Raw genomic sequence first — 27917 nt, forward strand, 5'->3', positions numbered from 1 at the left:
GCTGAGAGTATATATACTCTTTCAATACAGTGAAAGCGAAAGGTGACTGGAACTGTCAATCAACAAAATGCAAAAAACAACAAAGACAAAAAAACAATTACCAAGTGTGATAAAAATAGCATGTGCACAATACTCGAAGCTTTCTAAAATCATGGTTTTGTGATTTATGTTGCTGGCAGCCTCTTATTACATTTACTTATATTATTAGAGATTTTATTCAAAATTCATCTTTGACTGTGTTTTTTACACATTGAAATCTCCAGATACAGGACTACGCCCATAACAGGAAGTAGCAAGTTTCATTTGTGGTCTCTGAAAAGCTCCCACTGAACAGCAAAGCACATATTTTTGTTTGAAGAAAAGCAAATCATCACAGATTTGCATGCATCACCTGCAATATAAAGAAAGCATTTCAAGAACCATATCAAATTATGAGGAAAAATGGCATTAATTGCTCATTAAAAAGAAAAAAATAAACTTTACACTTCCCATCCTGACTTCCCATTTCCATCCTACTGAAGCTCCCCTTTATGAAGTGTTAAAAATGCAATAATGACTTAATTAAAATCCCATTAGGCAAACAAGACCGCTTTTCTTTTTTTCCTTGCGAGACGCCCACAATTTTAAGCCACTGAAAGTCACATGGAAAGTGCTCTCAAAATTATGTTTTACTTGTGCAATAGTGTAAAGCAGACAATTTTGCCCGTTTTATTGTTGGCTATCATGGGTCCAATTGAAAATCATGAGTCCAGTCACTAGACATTATGTAACGCCACACTTCTCCTTAATCTGGCCAACATCGACATAGTGAATACTAACTTCAAATTTTGCTTATCTTTATTATGAGAAAACCCTATCATATAGCACCTAATAAGTTTGTTGCAATGGAAACGGTAATATATTGCCATTCATAACAATTAATTTATGCCCAGACCTTTCCATTTCATGCCACAGCACAGAATAAACCATTTCCAGGATAGTGTCTTAAAAGTAAATTGCATATCGTGCAGTAACCTCTAGGGCATTAAAATTGCTTGCCATCTATGAACCCAACTCCATTATAGGGTTGTTAAAGGAGCCTCACATGATGCTTCCTTGCTGTTAGCGAGACTTTTAGGGGAGCGCTGTTAAAAAGGCCCATGCAGGGAAACTGCAGGGGTACTGGGATGCTATCCATCAGACCATGAGCGAGAACGGAGTGGGGTAAAGTCAGTAACTGAACTGTTTTTCAAAACTCTAGATAAGCACCTTTTCCGAAAGTTACTACGGTCGATGGAAAAACACAAATGGAGCGAGCGGGAGCAGTGGAAAGTTAATCTTTATTTTCAGAGAAGCTGGTGCAGATGGATCGTGGGCCGCACCATTAACCAGCGCCGTGCGTCAGCAAGTCAACAAGCTGCAGTACGGGCCATCGCTGACCTCCACAGCTTAAACGCTGTCGGGGAAAAAACGGTCACGAAAGCAGCACCACCCAGCTCCAGCCGAGAAGAGAGGTTATGAGAAGTCTTTCTGAAAGAGCTGTGAACCATACAAACACTTTCTCTTTGCGAGTTCCTGAGAACCGATGGTGCATCTCTGCACCAAAACCATCTTGCAGACAGCGCTCAATGAGTTCATCCAAGCCTACTAAAACACAAAAACATTATCTGAGGTTTTAGAGGCTTGTTTTAAATTGCAGTCTGCTGCATATTTAAGGAAATGCACACATGGTTCTCATTTGCGTCGATGGAGGCTGAAAGAATGCATGAAGTATGGACTTTCAAAAGCGATTTCAACATAAGCTCCGAACATTAAATCAAAAGTGAGAAGCAGGACCAGGTTACGCAAGCAAAGTCATACATTCAACACATCTTCTCATTTGAACCAGCTTCACTTGCCCTGTAATACAAATTGTGTTTTTTGTCTTTTGACTGTCAAATGGTGATTAAAAGAATATCTAAAGCAACTGCACTCGTGCAAAACAAAAGCGGCGTGATATTCTTTATTTTTTTTATTACTATTTTTTTAAAAAGAGGATGGTGTTACCCCAGTGACTTCAGTCATACATCTGGAATGGGATTTTGTGAAGAGCTGGGTCAAAGGTGAATTAATTTGCAGAGAAATGGAGAATTGGTTTTCCCTACTGGACTCTGGCACAATTACAGGAAGTTGGGAGAAAATGATTGCTCAGGTGTTCAAAGGGGGAAACATAATTTAATCTCAGACGTCTATGTCCAAATAACATCAAAAGATTTGAAAGAGTAGCCTGAAATAGGGCTGCACGATTCTGGATAAATTGAGAATCACGATTTTTTGATCTCATATAGAGATCACGATTCTCCTACGATTCTTTATTATTATTGTTACTATTAACATTATCATTATCACAAGTATATAAATTAATTATTTTATTTTGCAAGGATTCTTTAAATTGATCAAGTGTGACAAAGACATTTATAACAAAATATTTCTATTACACACAATTATTGTTCTTCTGAACTTTCTATCAAAGAAACCTGAAAAAAATCTACTCATCTGTTTTCAACATAATAATAATAATAATAATAATAATAATAATAATAATAATGTTTTTTTTGAACGGCAAAACAGCATATTAGAATGATTTCTGAAGATCATGTGACACTGAAGACTGGAGTAATGATGCTGAAAATACAGCTGCACACCACAGAAATAAATTACATTTTAAAATACATTCAAGTGAAAGCAGTTATTTTAAATGGTAAAAATATTTCAAAACTTTACTGTTTTTGCTGTACTTTGGATCAGATAAATATAGTTTGGTGAGCAGAAGAGACTTTAAAAAAACATTACACATCTTATGGTTCAAAAACTTTTGACTGGTAGTGTATATATAATATATTTAAAACCCCAGTTTTTTTAATATTAGAATGATGAAAAAGTTGTTTAGATCACTGATTCAACGACTCACTCATAAACCTACTACACTTGTTTCATTTCTGGATGAATCAGCGTTTTTGAACGATTCTCTTGAATGAAAAATTAATTCATTGACAAATAAATTAAGACACTTGTCGCCACCTATTGGTGAAACAATGCAATTGACACAAACGTTATTTAAAGCGCAGTACTTTCAAAAGGGGATTTGTTATATTTTGATCGCTGCCATATAGACATCAATGTTTATATTTAAACTATAAACTTTATCCCAGTATTTCTGTGATAATATAAATGACTGTAAGACAGATATAATACTGTGTAGTTGAAAAGACTGTTTGTGAAGATGTTTCTTAACCAAACATGGTAAGAGCTCTCTCTGTGTCAGCGGCAGTGCGCGCACGGATTTGAATGATCCGGTAAGACTTCGTCAAAGGTTTAACAGACTCGGGGAATCGTTGTCTTTTAGAAATGAGATCGAGAGGGTGTCTGAATCGAGATCGCGATCTTTTAACGATTAATCGTGCAGCTCTAGCCTGAAATAAACTGCAGTCTGTTTAGAGACTTTACTTAAGCTATGATTGACTGAAGACATTCAATTACAGTTAAAGTGAAAACAATTACATAACCGTAAGAAGTAATAAACCACTAAAGTAACACTTTAATACTCATTGAGGGAAAAAAAGCACCAAAATACTGGTGCAGCTTAGACTTTTTTAATAAATGTTATACCAGTCAAAAGTTTGGGGTTGGTATAAGACTTTTAAATGTTTTTGAAAGAAGTCTCTTTATTTATCTTATCTATCTCTTTAATTAAATTATGTAATCAAAAATAAAGTAAAAACACCAATATTGCAAAATATTATTAAAATTAAAGTTTCATTTTTTTATACACATTTCATTTATTTCTTTATTCCAGTGATGCAAACCATACTGAATTTTCAGCAGGCATTACTCTAGTTTTGAGTGTCACATGATCCTTTAAATATCAAGCAACATTTCTTATTAAGAATCTTGAAAACTGTTGTGCTGCTCAATAGTTTTGTGGAAACCATAGTTTATTTTAAGGACTCTTTGACGAACATTAAAATAAAGCATTTGTTTGAAATGGAAAACTTTTGTAACATTACAAATGCCTTTACTGTCACTTTTTGATCAATTGAATGGCTCTCTTTGCTGTAGTACTATTTTCAGTGTAAAAAAAAAACAAAAATCTGATTCCACACATTGAAAAAAGGTCTACAGGTCTATTCCAAAACCGAGTTAGTTGACAGTGGCCCTCCAGAAACAGGTCTGAACACCCCTGTCCTAGACCGTATTCTAAAGGCATCATAGGTGTGCCGCGCTCATCATAAAGTCTGTTAAATGCTACCTTCTGAGAAACCAAATTGTAGTGTTTGGAAATTAGATACAATTATGTCCAAAATCCCAGAGAAGGCAATCCCAGAATGCACTGTGACAAGTTCCATGAATGCCTACATTGCTACAACATGATGACTGACATGGTTTTCCTTCATTTGAAGTGCCCTGTGAAGGTGTATTTGAGATGCTACCTAACATTTCAAATCAGTCACACCATTTCCTTGGGAGGTCTTCTATGTAAACTGATCACTGGAGTTTGGAACGGGGCTTACTTCTAATTTCTATGATTATTGCTGTGGCAGCATTGGAAAGACATGCAAAAAAAGAGACTGATTTCCCCTTGTAAAAACACATTACTGTATCCTCTGAGCCGTGAGTCAACTGAAAGATCTTGGAATCAATCTATTCCCTACAAAAGACTAGACTTGGTGTAACCAATAAATGTCAGGGGATTTCTTTATGGATGTCATTGATTAAGAATGCCATGGTGACATCTAAAACTTGCATTCCCACATCCAAACCAGATGCAGGACAGAGGATTCAGCACGGCTGGAGAATATTAAAGCAATGCAGTTCTACTGAAGAAACATGAAAGGGAGGGAAAAAAGGCAAAGCTGCGGTTGAAGCATGATAACTTGTGCTTTGGGACGGCTGGGTACCTATAAATGATCCATATGAAATCACTGGCATGGGACAATATAATGAACCCAGTTTCCCAAATTTTAAATCGTTTTTTTTCTTATTTTGTCAGTCACGGTTTAATCTTCCCATATTATTTTAATTATATTATGGTCAGAATGTCTGCAAACATCACCCTTACTGAAAAATACTGTACAAGTAACCCTTTCATGTCCCCTACTAAACATGGCAAATTACAGTAAAGATTAGTTCAATGTTCTTTTGCCATATAAAACAGAACTTGTGTAAAATGATAGTGACATTGACTACTTCATATTCTTGTTACATAAAAGCAGGAAGGTAATTTTCATAGATTTAAAGTGTCAGAACATGAGTGGTTATTAAAATTCTTACAGATTCTTGATAAGGTAATGGTCTAATTAATTTCATTTTACAGTTGACAGCCACTGAAAGGTCAATATAAAAAAAAAATAATAATTTAGATTTTTCTATATGTATAAAAAATATATATATAAAATAAAATACTAAAAGCTATAAATCCGTTTGTCAACTTTGGTGCTTCAATGAACTCAAATGTCACAAAATCATAATGTACAGTGTACAGATGGCAGCAACAATACTTTAAAATATAAAATCTGTCAGAATCAAGAGTTCAATTAAACGTCCAATGTCAACAGATTCAGATTTCTGTATTATATTATGTTGTCTTATGTATTTGATTTATGTCCATTTTTAAGAATTAAGAAAAAATTTCCAAGAGATTTCTGTAAATGTAATTCACACACACACGGTACAAGTTAACAGGATATGTAGAGGATATTCATCACATAACTATCTTTAGGAACATTAAATATTACAAAAAGCAGAACTCCCCTACACAGTAGAGCCTTTTACAGAGGAACAAAATATACCCAAACACTCCTATTCAATACTGTGTAGGCCTCTTTTTGACATGTCAGTCATCACTTGGCTTTTCAGCACACAGAGAGGAGAATGACAAAGGGAAAAAACCCACTGGAGTACGTGACGTTAAACCACAACAGACTAGAGTCTTCAAAGGCCAGACCGTCAGATGTTAGGACCACTCGCTGAATAATAAGTCTCTCTCACGCACTTAATTATGTTCACATCGCAATACGACTCAAAAAAAAAAAAAAAAAAAGAGGAGTGAGAAAGACGACATACACACCTACTCCAGATGGCACACAAAGTTCCAGCATGCAGTTCCCATGGAGCCTGGTATAGTGTTATTAAAATCGATTTAAAATTACATCGGCTCACTCAGTGTCAAGAGTTTTAGAGTTTTATTAGAAAACAATGAAGAGGTGAGCTGCCACAACACAAACCTGGCGATTTGCTACAATGGAAAAACTAGCAGCTGCTACTTCACCTGGCTGGGAACCATGATCTATTGAACGATAAACTGCTGGCAGCTTGCGATCGAGCACGCCTGAAGCTAATTGATTCAATTAATTTTTAATTAATTAAGTATGTCATATAACGTAACATTAAAAATGTGAAAAAAAAAAAACTTCACATTTACTTGAAGATAAGCCTATCATAGTTCAAGGTCAAGGTCATCTGGCAAAGTCATCCATTTTATGAGACATAAGATATGCCTATATTTCATAAAAGTTTGAGTACAGTAAGATTTTTTTTATGTTTTTGAAAAAGTCTTCATCATGGCTGCATTTTCAGGATCAAGAACACCGTAAAAAAAAAAAATATATATATATATGAGTGATTATTACACATACACATTATTAAACATTACAGTCTACAATAATTGTTTTCTCTATTCGTATTTTTTGTGACTTTATATGATGCAGAAATCATTTAAAATATCCTGATTTGCTGCTCAAGAAAAATTTCTTCTACTTCCATGATGAATAATTAGTTGGTTCAAAATAACTTTTTATTTGAAACCGAAATATTTTTATTTGTATATTTTATATACAAAATAAATAAATAAATAAATAAATAAATAAATAAATAGCAGAAGCATCAGTGGCAGAAAAACTAGTTAAGTAACAACTAACTGATGACATCACAAAAGTTAGGGGAAGTATTTAGTCAGTGGAAGACTCACAAACATCCCTCATTTCCTTCACTTTCTTTATCCTTATTGACATCAGTTTTCTTTGGAAATGATTGCCTGCGATTTTCAAAACTGCAACGCCTCATTTGCACAATCAAGTAATCCAACCATTTCCTCTCCAGACAGACAGTTAAGTGGCTTCTCTCAATCCCCGATAACTTCCCAATTAAGTCATTTTTCTGTTGAGGATCCCTCCTTCACACAGTAGTCCTGCACATTTTGTACTGTTCGAGTGATTAAAGCAGCTTTGTAAACAGGTGTGTAACAAAGATGCAGCCAAACAATCAAAACACTAAACGCAAACCGCACCATTCATCATCACAACACACTATAAATAGCAATATATGGCTCAGCCCTTCATTTGAGCCTTTCCATTAGGTGTTCATAGCGATTTCTACCATATCAGCAATATAAAAATATCTGTGGGAAGTAAAAATAAGCACAGTCTTGAGTCGTCCCAGGTGCATGTATGATCCTGTAGTGTTCTGTACCTGCGTTCAGTTCTAACACAGAACATTCCATTCCCTCCCTGGAGGCCAATTCCACTCCCAACTTTTGTAACTCCTCGGGAAGGTCAGACGTTCACCATGGCGACAGTTCTGAGGTCACAGGTCAAAAGGGCCGCACTGCTGACTAGAGATGAGAGATGACAGCATGAGAGGCCACAGGGAGCTCTTTGAAGTCGCATGGACTCCATTATGATCCCTGTATGAGCAACTAACCTCACGTTACGGGATCTAATAAATAAACATGAGCCGTGGAGCTGCTTTAAGCACTACCGTCACGGTTACACAAGATAAATGCTCTCCTGTTATCTATTAGACAGCATACTAAACAGTTCACCACCCAGCTCCATTAAGCATCTCGCACCAGGTATTTGCCTGAAATGGGGTTCCGACGGTTCACAAACATCCAAACAAAACAAAACACTTCCCTTAAAAAGTGCAAAACAGTGGATTTCCCATTGCAGTGCAGTTCACTTTTGTTGAAGTGAATACAATGCTATAGAAGAGTTGTGTTGTGTTGCAGAATCTCCCAGACGAAACATAGCTCGGCTATTTCCACATGGCCATAATTGCATGCCGTGTGGTTTGGTGTCATGGACTAAAGCTGCGGATCCAAAAGAAGACGGCTGGCCATGGTCCCGACGATTCAATAAGATGTGTACATGAGTGAATCTGGCCTTCTGCAGCTCTCCAATTATAACCTGTCTGAGACGCCGCGGTCAAGTGTTCCCTGGCGAACTTACCCTGGAGCTGAAAACATTTTACTGAATTTAAAAAAATCTTCTCCCAGATGAAGCTACTGCAGAGGTGAACATTTGAAATAGTTTGCAATCCTTTTAAATTACCTAGAACGTGAACCAAATTAATATTTAGTTTTTGGCCAGACAGTGAGAGAAAGGGCATCTTCATTCAAGATTAATCTCAAGCAGTCAATTAGATTTTCCTTAAAGTCACATGGACCAAACTAAAAACCTGAAAAGGTTGGTCCACCCCTCCACACTCATATCATGTTGTTTCATTCCTGCAAACACGACAGGAGATATTTGAGAACTGTTAAATTCTTGCCTTCCAAGAAAATCATTGGGGTTTTCATCGTGAGTTAAAAAAAAAAAAAAAAAAAAAAAACTTTTTTCAAAATATCGTCTTTTGTGTTCCACATAAGAAAGAACGTCAAACATTAAATATGACACAAGAGTAAATGACTGAATTTACATTTTTTCATAACTATTTAAATGAGCAGGTTGAAATGTCTTAAAACTGCAAAGTGTGTGCTGGTGAGTAATACTTATGATAGCTAATTATTCAGCTGGTTTTGAAGCTTTAAATGTATTTCAAGGTTACTGAAGTCCCTGTGGAACTAATAGAGAAACATCTGGAGCAGTACTGCACAGGCCTGAACAGGGATGGACTTAAACAGCCTCCTCAGAAGAGACAGAAATGACTATGGAAACACACTAATTCTAAAACTGGATATTTTACACAAATAATTATAAAATGGTTAGGCAGTGTCAGAGTTGGGACACCAAGATTGCTTCAACACATTTGGAGATGTTTGGGGGCATTCACATAAAACTAGTGATGAAATCGAACAGAAGGGTCTCAAGACACAGTCTTTAAAATTTAAACCATTATTAAATACTAAATAATAAACTTTTTTGATGCACACTGTACAAGACGCTAAAAAAATAACAAGGTGAGCATTTGTATTTTGGTCATTTTGAGTCCCTCGGAGCCAGTGTGAGCATAAGGCAAGATGATTGATTTGATAAGCAGAAAACAGCTAGATCCACCATACGGCGACAAAGATTTGCAATCCAGAAAGAAGCAATGTCGCCGTCACTGGTGTCATCACAAAGACACTAGCTTTATCAGAGGATTTTGCAGAGACAAGCAGATAAATGTCCTGCAGGTGGCCAGTCCATGTTGCATGACTCCATACTGTGCTGTTAATGGATAGTTTCTGTTGATCATTCCTGCTGTAGAGAAAGATTAATATGTCTGGAGAGCGAGCCTCAAAACCAGCCTTGACTTTGAAAACAAACAGTGGGTAGCAATTTGTTCCAAGCATAATATCAGTGCTCTGGATGCAAAGAGAAATCTCCAAGAAGGAATTCAAAACTCCAAAACAGAGGACTGTCAAGCCAAAGCTGCATGAATCATTTTCCCCAACTAGAGTTAGAAAGAGCAGCTAGCTATCTATATCGAGAGAGATATTACTAGGCTAGACATCATCAGCTACTTCTAGGAATATGCACCCCATTCAGGAAAGAAATACACTCAGGAGTCCATAACATTAACGGTCATCTGATACCGAGTGTTATCAAATTGCTGATGTGATATCTATACAATACATGAAAAGCAAAGCAAATTAAAATTAGCTAATACTTAAATAAAATTGAAACACCTAAGTAATTGCTCAACCGGCCTTAAATCTGGACCATACAGCGTATTAAGAGTCAATACTGAAAAAAAAAAACCTCTCTGGCTAAATGTAAACAAAAATTGCCTATTAATTGCTGGCAAAAATCCAGACCATCTCAGAAGGGGCAATGCAAGACGACTGTACATTCATTTCAATTTGTTTTGTGTGCTTGCAAAACTACAGATGAAATTAAAAACTTGCCAAACTTCAGCAGCTTAACCAGTGGCCTTGATTTCAAGATAATTACGAGGAGTGGCTTAAATAGAACCAGTGAAGAGGATAAAGTTAAGGTGGGGAAAAACAACTGCATTCACTGATTTCACATGTAGAATGAATAACAACACCAAACTGAAAGTGCTGTAGAATTCCTCTAACATGAGTAATTTTATAAATGGTTAACCAAGTTAATTCATGGTGCATTTCAATAGTTGTGGTCATTCATACCCACGCCAGTTCCAAGGTTAGCCTTGCCAATGGACATTACACTTTTTTTTTATTTGAATGAAATCTGTGAATACTGTGTTAAGTAAGTGTTTTATTTAAGAAACTGACCTGTGTTTTAAAACGGTTCCCACATTTGGCCATTAAGATGATATTTCTCTAAAAACTGGTGCACTTATACAGTACATTTGCTTCTGAATTATACTGCATTCTCAATGAGTTCATGAAGTTCACTGAAGTATTTTAGAAGAAAGCTCATGACTATTTATTAAGTATCATTACCATTCATGTGGATATGAAAATCATCTGGAAAAACTCGGAATGTGATAAAAGAGCAGCAAGGCATTTAGAATTTTTTGTTTTTTAAAACAACAACAACACTAGAGATATTGAGTTATTCAACAAAACAAAGAAAAAAGGAAAAGAGATATGCAAATAAAAGCGCAAATTGTTTTTCTTGTAAAATGAGTTCTTAATTACTCCAAACATAAAAGTAAAAAACATTAACAGTCCTGATTCATAAAAGGTTTGGCCCTTTAGTTAACCAATATATAAAATTAGCATATGACCTTAAAACAGAAAGAATACAAAACAGAACACCGTCCAAAACATCCAGGCACTGTGTAATGACAAATTCTGGGTACGCATTATGTGTGCTTGTAAATGCAAATTCTTGTTTAATTGAGTTCGTTCCGCAGAGGTCACCTGTTCTTTTGAGACCTCTCTTCAAAAAAATTAAATAAAAATCTCATACGAACAGTTCTTTAAGCAATGCTCAATGTCAGTGTGGTAATTTGCAATGCAAATGCGCATTTAGTGTAAATTTTACACAAACCAAAACTGCAGTTCCGAAACCAAGCAGGATCGATTTATCATATGAGAACATAAAAATTTGAGTGAAGCAATTCGATTCAAATTAAATGTTATGGCATTAGCCTGGTAAGGTTTAAGAGGAGTAACTTGAGCAACAGACCATGCACAAACACTTTCGCATGCTTTAAATCACATAAGCTTCAAATAAAATGACATGAAATCTCCTTATGAATGCAGACCTTCACATTCCACTGGATATTCTCCCACATTGATTACAAGCTAGATGGCCCTCAGCAACACCAAATTGCTTTTATTGCAAGATACTTACTTACGAAATCATAACCCCTTAAAAGCCACAAAAGTACACAAACAAAGACCTGGGCTTGCAGAAGCTTGCACCTGAATGTCTTCAGAGAGTAAATAACACGGCAAATGTTAGGAAATACTGCAATGTACCAAACCCTACTTCCTTGTCGTCCCTGCTTACACATGCAACTGCCTTCTAAGACAGCATCCTAGCTGAAATAGCCCACATCCCCACGTGAGAACCTGAACACACTGCATTCTGCTAAGTTAACACTGTGATAGTCTAATAAGCATAACAATTAAGGGTGGGAGAACATTTCTACTTTGCAATTCTCCATTTAATGATTCTAAACTGATTTGGAACTTGGTTTTTTGGTGCACTAGACACTACTGTATACACGCACACACAAAACACATCAGACAACTATCAAGCTTATATAAGGTTTCATGATTAAAGCAAAATACAAGGACAAAACACCTTCCTTGACCAACTGCTTTTATTTCCTCTTTTGTAAGTTGCTTTGGATAAAGGCATCTGCTAAATGTATAAATATGAATGAAAATCAAAGGCTACATTGTGTAGGATATGCACTGTCAGAAATCTGAACTTTACTTCACAATGTGCAGTTTCACCTGTTAGCATTTCAACGCTTTCTCTTCCAAATGCTCTACAAATGGATAATTTATGCCATTTAGAAGGCAGCATAAATAAACAACTTGCTTTGATTAATTAGTACTTTGTAATTATTTTAGAAGGTACTACAAGTAATTTAATGAAATACATAAATAAATATATATAAATAAATAAAATAAAATAAAAATTAGGTCAATGTTCTTTTCAGAATCAAATTGTGAGATTCCTAAATATTCCCGCCCCATTTCTTCAGCATGCAGTGCCAGCACAAACAATGCAGAATATTAATAACTATGACTGGGATTGTAATTTATAAAGCATTATAATTTGAACACTATTATAATAAAACGCTGTGAATTTGATAAAGTTTACTTTCCGTGTTTCAGCACATTGTTAGGTGAAGGACGCATCCAAAACAGAAGTTACACATTCAGAGCAGCACAGAGACGTTCACTTGTGCATTCAGGTCATTTTTTGCAGACATAAGTTTAAATATTAAGGTTATGTAGTATGATGAATAACAAACTGTAGCATATGTTTAGAGTTTAATAAACCAGAGTTTATATATATATATACACATACACATACATATATATATATATATATATATATATATATATATATATATATATATATATATATATATATATATATATATATATATATATATATAATAAATATAAATAAAATTCTGACTACACTCGTGCTTGATTTTGCGCAATATAATCAGGATCTGAATACTGCTGTATCCCACAGCTTTATCCAGCATTGTGCATAATTCTACACATTCCCTCAGGTTTCTTGATAATAAAGCGGGAAATTCTAACAAACATTTAGGCACTATAAAATACAGGTTGAATCCAAACAGATTATCAGATCAGTTCAGTGATTTTAAAACTTTCTGTAAACCGCTCGCAACTAAAGTGTCAGATTGAGTTATTACATATTTGATTAAATAATTTCCTTATTGTGTGGCTATTCTGATTTCTTTCCATTTTATATTTTTCATTCCTTCTGGATAAACAATTATACCCCAAACACTACTAAATCCTCCAAGCTATCACCAAAGTCTACGGACAATAATTGATCATTAAAAATGAATTATTGTCCTTACATTGACAAAGCTCTTTACTAGTGGACTAGTTCAGCACAATGTCAAGCCATCGTTTTTTTTTTTTTTTTAGTCTTGCCCAAGGACTTGTTCGTTTTAAGCAATTCCTTTCCATTTCCAGACGATTTATCTCAGTGACAGGCCAAGGGGCATGGCGTGCACGCAAGCTTGGCCTTGACAAACTGAGCCAAGGCCTTGGTGAAATAAGGGATGCAGACAATGTAATGAAATCACACTGCATCCGACCATGTCAAACTATGCCACGGCTTAATTAAATGGTTTGTGGAGAAACTGAGCTGGAGTGGGCGGCAGCGTGATGGTGCTCGATGAAAAGGACATTAAGCTCACACCTTAAACACATCTGGCTTTGCTTCAGGTTCAGACTCCATTTCACAAGTCTGTCTTTCACTCTGCTCAACTTGGGTTTTTCTGGGAAAAAGCAACGCAGCGAAAGGACAATGAAATTCCACAAGTGTCACGGTCATGAGGTTGTCTGTTAGTTGCAGGCTTGCAACAAAGGTTTATTATAACAGGGCTGTAATTTCTCTGAAACTAAAGGAGATGTTTTGTGTGGAGGTGTGGTTAAAGACCAGACCAAACCCCAGACGGTTGTATCATCAACCTGCTGTCATCTGCAACCTCAAGTTAGAACTTGTTTTGCAAGTTTGAGGCTTATCCAAGATTCTCAGGGCTATCATTGTTAAGTATTGACACACACTGGACAAATCTGAACGTTTTCTTCCACTTAACCACTAAATCTGTGGCTTAGGTTTCAATTAATGTGTTCATTAAATTTGCTACAAGAAAGTCTTGCGTTTACATAAACTTTGTACCATTTCACAAGTTAAATAGCATAAATCTGATGTGTTCTAATAAATAATCTGTTAAATACTGAAATTATTTAAAAATCAAATTAAAATAAATACAAAATTTCAGTGGCTGAGAAGTGTTTCATTGTTTTTTGTGTATTTTATACCACCCATCAGGCAAAACTCTTAATTTAAATTAATTGTAGGCTTTCATTTAAAATGCAAGCTATTTAATCAAGCAATTAAATAAGATTAAGCCTAATCAAAACAGATTAGCAATGGGTAGTCATTCAAGAACATAACATTTTCGGTTTCAAAACAAACCAAACCATTCGTTCTTAATTCTAATTATAAATAAGGAGTAAAACAGCAGAGAGAGAGAGATAGAGACTTGGTTGTGGTCTACAAGCACAGAAAATTAATACAACTAGCCACATGCATGTAGTTCAATATATCAATGTATATTGACCCACTGAGTTTAAGATCTTGTACTGGGGTCTTGAGAAAGACACACAGAGTAATAATGATGCTTGCGGTTCTCTGGAAGGTTACACTCCCTGATGCTTTTACTAGACAAGTCCAGCTTCATAGCTCATTAGCTTTCACTAGAAATATCCAACTGTGCTGTCACTGTCTACAAGGAGCAGCGAGGAACCATAGGGCAAGCACTGGACTAAAGACAATGGAGCCGATTTAGTCTAGTGAATCAATGGAACGGTACAGTACACCGACCGTACTATTACTGAAAAGCAAAGATTACAATCAAAGCATGAACACCTTATTCTTTGTGCTTTGCTTTGTGGAGAGGGCAAGTTGTCAGTTAAAAACTGATCAACAACACACTTGCACCAACACGCGGTGTTGCAAAATGGTGAACTGTGATGCAATATTTATCTTGTAAGAACAACTTTTTGTGAACCATTTAGATAAATAAATGGTTCAGACAAAATGGAGAATCGAAAAGGAAGTAGCTGAGCTCAATGAAAAGGGTCTGTATGGACAATAATGGACTAAGACGAGACATTTCCTCTCAACAGCTGAAACTCTTCAGGGGCACAATTACATGCTTTTTCTTCCTCTTTCCTTCTGGGTCATTTTTAGCCTTCAAGGTCCCCTGAAGTGCCTTGAAACACAGCATTATTCTATGTTGTGACATAATTTCCACTGAAACTAGCAGCTCCGCCCCCTTTTTAAAATAGCCAATAGCGTTTTGTTTATATCTGCTCAGGCCAGAGCCATTAAGCTTGGAAAAACCACATTTGACAACCATAGTCTAAAAGATTACCCCCTAGACTCAATATGAAACTCTTAGTAAATCAAAACAGTGATCATAAACATGCTGAGGCTGTGTAGTTGTAAAAGGTTTTAATATATGCCGACTCGTTCATATGATCAGCTCCGTGCGATCTCGTCTCTGGACCAGAGCCAAAGTCTGGATCACACTGTGTCCGCTGCCACAGTTAACATAAAATAACAGGAAACCAGACCTTATTTGCACCAATCGAAAGCTTATTTACACTGTCTGAATCTTTCTCTAATCGCCTACATTGTGCACTACGAGAAGTTCACTGTACAGGAAATACTACACTGTGAACAAGTGACCGATCTCATCTGTTTATAGTGCAGGGGGCGGGCACTTCAGAGTCTAGAGAGCATTTGATTGGTCAGAAGATTTGATGAGATGAAGAAAACCATTTTGTATGTAGCACACTGCCTTATAAATAACCTTAATATTAACATATTGACACCAACAGCCAAAAAAAAAAAAAACACCTTTCAATTTGTTTTCATGGGGACTTTAAAGTGAAAGGAATTCAATCAAGCTAAAAAGGGTTAAATAAGACGCATTAACCACAGGCACACACTGTGACAGCTACTGAATTTTTTTTTTAAAAAGCAAGCTTGATACATGTTTGCAGTTCCCATGAATGTGGTACTGTTTTCTGACTCAGTCCCCACAGTTTCAGAGCGAGGCATGGGAACCCAACAAAAGCCATAAATCATTGAGCAAGCACGTAAATATTATTTTGCAAAATAAGATTATGGTTGTTTGAGGACACAAGACAAGCTTTGTTTTTGATGTTCTGCAATCCTTTCCTCATAAAGCAGATTTTTGCATGTAGGAAGGTAAACAAGGTAAGGGGGTAAAATGACGTTTGCATCCAGATCCAACATAGCCTGCATTATGTGTTGTAGGTACATAAATAAGTTACAATATCACGAAAACAAAAATCAACTTTATATGAAAGACGTCAAGTGACCGGAAATAACAACAGACTGGAGTTTAAACATCTAGCCAGACACCGCAATCTGCTGACAACTTATTTTCCAAACTGAAAGTGAAAACACTGCTTGACTTGATAAAACTGCAGCGAAGATGAACATATTTGAGGTTTAATATACAGCTGATAAGAGTTTGCTTTTGAGAAAAAAAAAAGAAAAAAAAAACAGAGTCCTATTGCTTGTCACTTAAACAGAAGACGTGGCTGGTTTGTACAAACGTCATCACTTGTAGCGTTATCGCGTCATGCCTGAAAATTTCAGTGTATAGGGAAACAATGTACAGAAATAACTTTATACAAAGTTTAACCTTATGCAAATGAGCAGTGAGTCAACCAACTGGAGCCACTAAAAGACCATAAGGCCGGGCAAAATCCTTTATCACAATATGATTAATTTTATATCACGATATATATCAGGGTATGGTTATTTTTTTATTTTAAAAAAGGTTTATATGATATTGAAATCTTTGATACCATATAATTTTCATAATCTTTAAATATCAAACTAATAAAAGTCTAAAAAATTAGTGTATTATGCATAGATTCTATACACATACATATTTAAATAACTAGTAATACTGCCAATTTGTGATCATATTGTTTTTTTAACGCCATGACCCCTAACAAAGCCCACTAATAACATTTTGGCATTCAGCATCAGTAGCGACCATCACGAGCCATCTCCAGTAATAAATTCATGTTTTAATGAGGCTTAAGTTTATATTTGAGATGCAAGAATGATAATATGCTAAACCAATATTAAACCCACAAAACTCCTACACACAATAATTCTCATTGCAAATCCTACTCCTAAACTAAAGCTTTGATTATTAATTCCAGCTGAACAGAGTTCAATCTCATCAAAAGTTAAAATCTCAGAAACGATGCTTGTAGCCATTCTGGTAGTTGCTCTGAGGAAACGCAATAAGCTCTCTTACGTTTTCCTATGTGCTTGACTAAAAAGCAGGAAGCTCTTGTGTGAATAAAACATTAGCAATGTCAACTGTCCTCTTCTAGAAAAGCAACACGGCCTATGTAACAGGAACTGTTAAACAAGTCTCTTAGGTCATGAAAAAAAAAACACCACAAAAAAAAAAAAAAAAAAAACCCAAACAGCAGGACCACAAGAATTAGTGAATGCAGCTCTGAACTTTAATTTATAATCTTAGCAGGTTGTATGTTAGTAGGCAATGCATTAAATGCCACTGGAAAACTCTCAAAATCAGAAGCGAGAACATTTCTCACCAGCATTTCATTCCATACATGTTTTCTTTAACCCGATATCATCTTAAACCTTCTACTTAGATTTCTAAACAAAAATAACTCCTTTACACTTTTGCGTCAGTCAACTACAGTGGCTCATTATAGTGATATCGTGCAAGCCCCTATAATTCAACTCGTGCTTCGGAGCCAATATACTGCTGTCTGTGTAGTCCCGGGACAATTGCATGCCATAAAATGTCAGCTGCAGTTCAGTATCTTGCTTTCCCTCGACTTCAGCGCAAACACCTGGAAGTAACCGTCTGGTTTCACAGCTGTAAAATGCTTCAAAAGGATTCATTTCTGGTAATCCAAGCTCTTGTTTTCCATCAAAATAATCATCAAACAAGACCTTTCTCACAGACAATTCAAAGGGATTTTGGGTGGGTTTCATTAGGACAGTTGCCATGGACAATATATTGCATTAAATATAAAAAACTGAAAAACAACAAACAACCAATTCACATTGACTTGGCCCTGGAGCGTCTGTAAATTATGATCATAAGGGAATGAAAGCAAAGATAAGCACAAAGGAACAGATGGATCGGTCTCATACCATCTCATGCAATCCTAAAGACTTCGCTGTGAAACCATCGAGTCACAACAGCTGCCTAAACTCCAAACACAGAGGGAGGTAACAAACTGAATCCTGACCAAGCAAGCAGGAAAATAATGAGATGAAGTATCTGGATGGTGTCCAGGACTTCAAGGCATCCACCTCTAACCAATATTTTCTTTGCAGACTTCGGCGTACTTGCAACTTCTCTTCAAAAATATAATATTGGCACACCTCAATAACATATAACCAAGTTACCTCATATATTAATTCACTCCATTCCATCAGATTTAACAGAAAAACATTAAATATTTTTTAATAAGATTAATTAACAGCTGTGAAGCTTACGTGTTCAGCTTCACATGCACATCAAGTCATTAATGTATAGCTAATCCAATGAAATTGGTGGGTTTTTATATTAAAATCTATTAACTTTTAAAATAATATTGACTATGCCATTCTGGTCTCAAGCTGGCTTGAACCCCCGTCAGTGCAAGCCTTTTTAATTTCATCTTTCGCTTAGACAAAACTATGTCTAAACACTCATTCATGTGCGTAACAAACATTAAAATTCACATCCTAAAGTTTAATGCTTTCAAACAGAGGTTTGCCTTAAGAACCACTAAAAACTAAAGCCATTACATCATGCTTAAAACCCAATGACAAGCTGCTAAGATTAAATAATTAAACACAAAGAAATTGTAAGGAATTTGAAATGGTCAACTTTTAATCTTGCTTTCTAAGTTCACCTATGACTTAAATATTGGCACCCTTAATAGCACAACTTATTCATGCCTTTCATTAAATCAAAAACTACACAAAAGCATCCTCTACAATAGAAAAAGAGCAGGCATGATCAGTCTGGATAAATCAGAAGCTTTTCTCAGTCTGTAGAAGAAATCCTCCACTTGGAACACAAATGAGACATGTTAAAAGTGTTAAGCCCCCGGCACTTGTGTAGCCAAACGATACACTTTTCAAACTCGGCCAACAGTGCTGTCAGCATGTCTCATCACACAATGTGAATCTGGGGTTCGGGCCAGGTGTGATTTCTGTAGAGCCGAGCTGCAGCGAGAAAAACTACGCTTCAATCTTATTTCGAAAGATCACAGGTGATTTACAGCGATCTATAACAGCTCGACAGTCCAACAAAACATTCTCAGTTTCAAGCTCAAATGCATTTTGTGGCTTCAAGTTTCTTCCCCTACTTACAACCATGAGCAACAAAGACCGCTCACAGCATCAAACTACAAAATTGATTTATAATGCAAATCGAAATTACATGTTTAGTTCTTTTACATGAATTAAAGGGTGCTGGTAAAGTGCCAAGAATGTATGAAGACCATTAATTAACTCCCACCAGAGACAGACTTCATAATACAAGTTTTATGCTATGACGTTCTAGCACGTACATATGGCTCAATTTATGTCATTCACATGACGTGAGGTTAGTCTGGAGCGCAGCCTGTAGTTAACACTCTCTCCGATGGCACAGATGTCCTGGGAATAAAGAGATAATGTCTCACTAGAGAGGCCAGCTTTGGGAAGCGCCTTTCATTTGCTTGTGGATGTTTGCGTCTCAAGTGAAATTGCATTGTACTTCCACTACAGCTTTATTTTAATAATTTTAATTAATTTATTTAGTAACTTCTTTGCCCTTTTTCTCGAAATGGGCCTACTTTTCACTCACTTCATTTGGCTTGCTCAGCTAAATATGTCTGTTGGCTTGTAGTTGTGTGTGTCAACCCGCCCAGTGAGTTCACACACACACACACACACACACACGGACGTGCCTTGAAAAAACGACTTGAGCACAAAAAAAAAAAAAAAGACGTGATATGTGAATGGCCCCTTCATCGGTCAAAATGTTTACTTTCGGTTAACGGTTAAACGGTCAATATGACGATCCCTAACTGGCATATAAAACATAATATAATATAATTCATTTTAAGCCACACAAAGTCAACATGTTGGTATATCTTGCTCAGAATCTGCCATAAAATAAAATAAGTTTATTGATCTTTGAAAAGGTGTACCTGTGTTATTATGCCATTATCGTTATATTAGTTGAAACTGGTCTAACGACAATATTATCGTTTATCGCGATAATTTCTTGGACAATTTATCGTCTAGCAAAATTTGTCATTGTGACAGCCTTAGACACACAAAGACACAAACTTATCATTAAAAAAAAAAAAACAATGCCAGTTTGACCAATGTTAAAAGCAGAAACATGTCTGTCGTAATGAACTTTGGTCAGCTGTGAAACAAGTCGTCATGAATAAGCCATGAACCTGAGCACAGAAGCTGCATTTTAAAAACCATGCTGCCTTGCAACACCAAAAATGGGAACATTATTAGTTCATCTCTCAACAGATAGAGGACTGAATGCCAGCGTAGCCCCCGAGGCATTAATTTTCAGCAATTACTAACCGCAGCATATTCAGTGCTCCCTCCAAAGCGTGCAGGGATCCATTCATCACCTGGTTTTACAGCACCATCTGGACACTGGGCTGTTTGTCTTTCAAAGTGATCCCATTACTGGAAAAACAGGTGGTAATATACATCTAAATGAATCGTGTAATCTAATAAATTGGCTATCGAAATGTGCTTTCCATTACATATAGGGATTGAAAAATCTGATGATTTTTGTTCAAAAGTAGGAAGTTGCAAAATGGTCTTATTGGAACAAAACCTACAGGCCTTGCCGGTGTTAAAAAGCTAAAGCTTACAGTCAAGAGCCTGTTACAAGCAGAGAATAATCACATGACAATCTGAGAAAGAGGAAGATGTTTTATGCATTCCATCAGAGAGAGCCAGAGCATTCAGACGTAACAGGCAGGAAATGTTCAAAATGCATGAATTTCCTTAGAATGGGGTAATGAGAGGAAGACAATAACAAAGCTGCATCTTTAATAATTAGAATCTCATTGTGCAGCGGCACGATCTTTAAAAGTTCAAAGTCAAACGAACAGTCAGCCTTTGGGACTGACAACCATATTTACTTGTGATTCTGAGGCGACACATTACCCACCATTCTTCCTACAACTATTCTTCGCTGACAGCAAGCAGCTCATTAAGCCAACAACTTTCATTTTGAATGAAACACGCAAGCATGCAACCAAATGTGCAATTCAAACGAGCTTTCCAAAAACATACAGGAATGACTTGTTTGAACAGAGAACTCACCTTCCCGTGGTTTACAAAGCCATGCTTTTTAGCGATCCGGTCAGCTTCCTGCTCTCCCCCGATGATGTGGACGGCCCATGTGTTGGTGTAAACCTTCTGTCCAATGGATGGCCGAGGCCCAGAGGTCACGAGAATCAGCAGTGTCCCGAGTGTCAATGAGGCAAGCCTGAGATCCATCAGACACAATGGAGGGAACAAAGGCAGGAGTTTCTGAAGTCACCAAGTCCGTCAACACAGCGGCCCTCTGCTATATCCGTGCTGCCCTGGGCACATGTACAGACAGAGCCGAGGAAGAGAGATGGACTTGGAACGATTTAGGAATAACCTGCGGATGGAAGTAGAATGAGTCATCTGAGCTGCTGGTATAATTGAGGATATGAATCACACATGAGCTTTAAAACCATGGAATTGACTAACTGGTAAAAATTAACAGCACACCCAAACAAAGTTTCATTTTGCTTGTGATAACTACATGCAGGGATTCAATTCCAATTAGTAACAGGATCTTAGTCATACTTTACTTGATGCACATGTAAAAGAGGCTGTGAGGTGGTTTTGTAAATTTGATTCAACATCATGTACCGGGGATCATAAAAAAAATCAAAATCAAAATCTAAAAAAAACTAAAAGACGAGCACAAGCTGGGAATAATAAAGGGCGTGAATAATGCATGGATCAGAAGACATTTGTTTTCAAATACAAGTTGAGGTGACTTGAGCAACAGTGAGTTTACGCAACAGTGCAGCATCATGACACACTCACATGATTTGCTGCAAGATACTGCTGGATATTCTAGCGCCGTATGAATGCGGCAGTTCATATATATTCTGCAACCACCAGCAATTTAATTACAATTCATGTAACTGTTTCAGATGCAACTGAAGACATTAATAAATGTACAACTATCTACTAAAAATCATACAGAAGTTCTACCAGCATATTCACACACACAAAAACAAATGCTTTCTGACTTCCGTAAGAGATGTGCCAAGTCATCATCTTTGCTGGTAAGCCACTGAAGATGGGAGGGGAATCGACAGACTTATTCTTCTAGAGAAACCTTCATTAGCGGCCATGTTCAGTTATGCCAGACTGTCATTTCTTTGCAAAAAACCATCCCATTGTTTCTCCTCTCTTATGACTAAGAAAAAGCTGATGCAAGATTCTTGTTGACTTGAGGCCTAACTTGCCATAAACTTAAGCTGGTGATTATGGAATAAAGCAGCGCATTCAATTTACCCTCGGTTTCATACTTTCATTTGTCTAAATGTAGAAAGAAAACTGCTTTTATTGACTGTTTGGATGAGTTGGTTAGCAATTTATTTGATCTTATGGAAAGAAGAAAAACTTTAAGGAGTCACTCAAACTCTTGCTTGTCCTGATCTGATGATTCAGTGCACGTACTATAGGTGGAACGATTCATGCAGAGTCCGGTTGACCCCATCCACACCCTTAATGGCCTATTTCATAATCACATAAATGCTTGTTACACAGTCTCATTGGACAAAACGGGTTCTTTTTTCTGTAAACAAGAAAGGCGACTGAAAGTATGTCTCACAATCTGATAAGACAGCCCATCTTCAGCTAAACATTTACATTCTGCTTCAATTAAAGGCAAAAAAACTGGGTGTACTTACTCAGTATGATCACAATACAATGTCAAAAGAATGCAGTGTGAGTCAGATGCACTACCTGTTCCACCACTAATCTACCATCAGGAAAGAAAATACACTGAATATTCTGAAACTTAAACAGGATTTCACACAAACACCCTCATTTTTAAACTCAATATGCTGTATAAGTATGTATATGTTATGTATGCACCTAAAAGTCAACTTTTTACAAACATAATTTTTGAAGTTTTCTTTGAAATTAAACATGGAAACCAACATGCATTTTAAAATTTGGATTTGACTGCACAACAGTGAGAAAAAAAAACAAACACAAAAAAAACTTCAGGCTACATAAAGCTTGGATTTTTATTACAAGTTCAGTACGTTAAATGTAAAACATTTTTGTTCACCACCAATCAGTAAACACTGTTTATGAGAACAAAAATATTGCTACGAAGATTTGAGAAATTAATTAATTAATTTACCTAATAAGATCAACAGTACTACACATGCATAAACCGATTTAGACTGTATATTTAAGCCCATCACAAAGTATTTCACAAGCATTAAAACACCACTTCCACAACTCCAAACCTTTTTGCAAAAACAAATAAAATATTAATAATAAATAACTTTGTAAGAATTTTTGAAGACTAACTTCACAGGAAGCATCAAACTAAAACACTGTTTACATCCAAAGTTCTTACAGCAGTTGATTTCCACTTAGAAGTAGACTTAAGCTCACTTAACCCCCTACACAATGTTTTTATCAGATCAAGAGAAGAAAATAAAGATGATACTCACTTGAGCACTGAACATGTGTCTAACCCAGATTAAGTAGACTGAGCACTAAGCAAGGAGTGCGTAAATTTCCTGACAGCAATTTAAAGCCGTGCCAGCCCTGATTTTAAAGCACACCCACTCATGACATCACAACCTGGTTAACACTTCACAGGGAGAGGAAACTGGCACAGAGATGTTTGACGGTAATTGTCAACCACTTGGAAAAAACTCAAGACAGGATGCAAAATGTGGGACTTTTAGAGAAGTCTGCTTTATCCGAAAATGTTGAAGGGAACGCTAAATTTAATCAGTCTGCTTTTTACATGCAATCAATTCCAATCCAAATACTTGTTCCAAAGACGAGACAAACTTTGTTTCCTGGCAAGCATTACACTGTAGGCTGAAACAGTAGTCTCATGAGGGAAAATAATGAAAACAATCAATTTAACTACTTCGAGGGCAAGAAATCACCAGAAAAAGGAAATAAACTTTCAGATGGGGATCAATGCATTTCATGCCTAAAGGTATGCATATATTGATAAGACAGAGAAAATTTCTAAATAGCATTTGAAGATTTCAGATGCAATAGCCTCCGAAATGCCATTTGAAATTTCTTCAAAATGAGCATTTTTATCCGGCTCATGTGTGTAGGTTCAGGAACTTGACTTTAATGGAAATGTATCTTTTCTTAGCCATAAAAGTAAAATAACTGAACATAAACATAGGAGCCTGAGAAAATAACCATTTCAGAAGAGAATTTTCAATGGCACTTAGGCTTTTGCATCTGAACTCTGAACATTTGGACACTTTACTCGCACTTAAAGCTGCGGTAGGGAAGTTTTGACGCTCTAGCGGTTAATAAACAGAACTGCTTGCGTCTTGTGGAAGAACATCGTAGCCGGAACTACTTCTCTCTGTTTATGTCTATGAAGAATCACAAAGGTACTGGGTTACTCCGCCACGGTACCCCCGAAGCAATCTAAAATAGTCCGAATATAAACACTTATTATATGTGCACCCTAGTGATTCAGGACAAGCCAAAAAAACGGTTTGGAAAATGGATTCATGGTGTACTCGCTTATTATATACATTTTTCTACATTTTGAACACAAACAAAGTTACGGACCACACCTCTGATTGGTTGTTTCTTACCGGGAGCGATGTATTTTCTGCAAATGGCAATAGGACCACTGGGAGGAGCCAGAGGAGCTTGATTTTTTTTTTATGAGCTTGTCTCATATTCTACGGTCAGGAAATAATGACAGGTTTAACAAATATGTAAAAAATATATTATATATAAACTGCAGCTTTAAATTTATTAGATCACCCAAAAAAAAAAAAAAAGTGGCATCCGCAAATAAGCTATGCTTTACCCAGAACTACCTTTTCTGAGGCATTTTTGTGATTACTTTGGTCAGCTGGTCTTGTCGAAATCAGAAGTCTTGTTTCTCAAATGTGCAAGAATACAAGCTCCACACTTGAAATTATATGACACACAATCATGCGATTAAATAACACAGCTAGATAAATAAAAAACGTTAAAATGCACACGCATAAATAAAATAAATTATATATATATATATATATATATATATATATATATATATACACACACACACACACACTCACAACCACACACTTTACATACAGTTTAATGTCTTGTTATACTGTATATGTATGTGTGTGTGTGTGTGGAAAAAGAGCAATAACAATATATATGTATGCATGTGTGTGTGCAAGCATGCGTGGAAAAGAGATCTACAAAAATATAACAAGGCATCAAACTGTATGTACATTTTTTTAACTAATAAAAGAGCATAAAGGAATATGAAGTAGCACACAAATTTTAAGTGTGGAAATTTGTGTTCACACTAGCAGGGTAATTAGTATATTAACTTAAAGGTGTCTAATATATATTGAAGCCATTTCAAAACTAAAAAAAAAAAAATACTAAGAGAATAGTTTTGCTTGGAAAAATGGGTTTGTGTTGCTTTAAAAATGAATAACATACTATGAAACTAATTGATATCCACTGGAATTAAAGTAGGTTTTAAGTGTCCAAATGCTTTTAGGGGAACACACACTAAATGTTTTGTGTCTGAAATAATTGTGCTGTAACAGCTGCACGCCGATGTGTCTTTTAAAATAGTCTAGTCTATATAATAATATGATAGTAACGTTATTAAAAAAAGGGAAAGATAGTCACAACCCATTCTGTGGTTCACATAAGTTTGAAGACTCTACTTTTAGCACGGAATAAGTCACATGTCTCTTTAGCTCATGACACAACAGTCCTCACGGTACTTCATAAGTAACTTACTAAATTAATGTCTTACCTCAATGGCATCAGCTGCTAATCTTCCGTTTCCTCGGACACCAAGTAAATCCACGGACACGACGGAAAGTCCTCCGTGTCTGACTGAGCCCAAACAAAGCTAAACTCAGAGTAAGTTAGTGTTGTCAGGAGGACAAACTCAAGTGTCCTGACGTGCCGGACTGTACTGAAGTCCACGCGCACTCATCTACTGTACAACAGGGAAACTTTGCGATAGGTTTGCTTGCTCTGTCGCACGTAACGCGACGCTAAGGCATCACTGAGACCCGGTTCGTCTGAGCCACCTTTGGACCGATAAGCCAACATAGTTACGGACGCATGCTGGAACGCTTCAAATCGGCGTAATCGAGAAAACAAACAAATTGTTTAAAAAAATACACCTCTAGCCAGGGACTGGACTGGAGAGGTAGTCCGCGGACTGCTTCTCAGGAAATACGTCACAGATATACGCAATGAGATGCGACGTCAAGATGCGACGCTTGAGCGCGTCACGCGGTGTGCGATGTGTTTGCGCCATCTGCTGGATACACGCGCGCAGTTCATTTCAAAAAAACGTTTTTTTTTAAAGACTAATAACAACAATTGAAAACAAATATAATAAATCAAGACAACAAAAGGGTTACGATATAATTAATGTATGGGGGTGATTTTTTATACTTTATTAAAAGCTTGCAGGCTTGTGTTCATTCAAATTTAAGTATGAAGCACCTGTATATATAATATAGCATATACTAGTTTTTTCCACGTTATGTAATTACAAATATCTGCTTAAACCAAAATAGTGACATTACTGCACCCCATGTTCACTTCACTGTGGTATTTTGACCCAACAAAAAAAAATAATAATAATGTGATTTCTGGCTTTAAAATTGAGATTTGATATTTTGTCTAATGAATTAAAACATGCAGGATGTCGTTACAGGAATGACTCATATAATACATAATCAGTTTGACAGATCATGAAAAAAACTATTGTTATCTAAATTAAAGCTAATTATTAAGAATTTCACTTTAAGTATTAGCTAGCATAATTAAAATTCGTTTATTTGTTTTTATATATATATTTAATAGAATCATAATTCATTTTCGCAATTCACATTTTCCTTTTAGAGCTTCTCCAACCTTACATACTTAAAAAAATATATATATTAATAATAAAAATAATAGTAATAATCAAATTAGGGACTGCATTGAATATGGCCACTGGTATTTGATAATTCTTCTTTATTTATCATAAACGTGATTATGCGACTTTCTGCGTAGCCTACTTTAGAAAATGTAAATATGTTCATTTTAATGTTAAGCACAACAGTATTCTTTCCACTCCTGGAGTAGCACTTCAGCTTCAAGTTGGAATGCAAATAAGGCTGATGAGGGCGTCCTCTGTCGCCCATCAATTAGATTGGGAGCATCTATCCACAGCTGACTTAATGATGCAGCTAGCTCCTAAAGCCCAAACTCGTTATGATCAGGTCAAACGGGATCATGTTTCGAAGTATTTCATATTTCACTGAGCTTGTCATTATGGTAGTATTCAACCATCGTTGGTTTGATGACCAAAGGTCAAGTTATGTTTATGTTTTTATTTGTCAGTAGTCTTTGTGAAAGGCAATGTAATGGACTGAGAGCTCAATGTGTAGACCAGGGGTCTCCAAACTTGGTCCTGGAGGACCTGTTTCCTTAGCATACCTGCACCAGCTAATCAACTCTGCAGGACACAGACCCTTCAGGACCGAGTTTGGAGACCACTGATGTACAGGTAGTTGGACAGTCTGTTAGCTAACTGTATTGCATTAGAAATGTATTAGAAACTTTGTAAAAAGCTTGTTTGCCCCTTAGCCCAAAAGCTACAGTTGTGTCTGC

At 36.3% G+C, this 27917-nt stretch overlaps 1 protein-coding gene across 2 annotated transcripts in view; it reads right to left on the reverse strand.

The window, feature by feature from the left end:
- LOC128017345 (furin-1) overlaps window positions 1-26493 on the reverse strand; it is a 77109-nt gene extending 50616 nt beyond the window's left edge. Inside the window, exons 1-2 of one of the 2 annotated variants that reach the window (XM_052602698.1) lie at window positions 26056-26493; window positions 21324-21648 (exon numbers count right to left, since the gene is read on the reverse strand). In XM_052602698.1, the coding sequence (XP_052458658.1) occupies window positions 21324-21500 (177 nt within the window). In that variant the 5' untranslated portion in view covers window positions 21501-21648; window positions 26056-26493. Of the gene's footprint in view, window positions 1-21323; window positions 21649-23740; window positions 23865-26055 lie in introns of those variants that run through there. The other variant, XM_052602697.1, reaches the window with a different exon arrangement.
- Between the last annotated feature and the right edge of the window lie 1424 nt (window positions 26494-27917).

Source organism: Carassius gibelio, chromosome A7 (assembly GCF_023724105.1).
Source record: "Carassius gibelio isolate Cgi1373 ecotype wild population from Czech Republic chromosome A7, carGib1.2-hapl.c, whole genome shotgun sequence".
NCBI classification, from domain to species: domain Eukaryota; kingdom Metazoa; phylum Chordata; class Actinopteri; order Cypriniformes; family Cyprinidae; genus Carassius; species Carassius gibelio.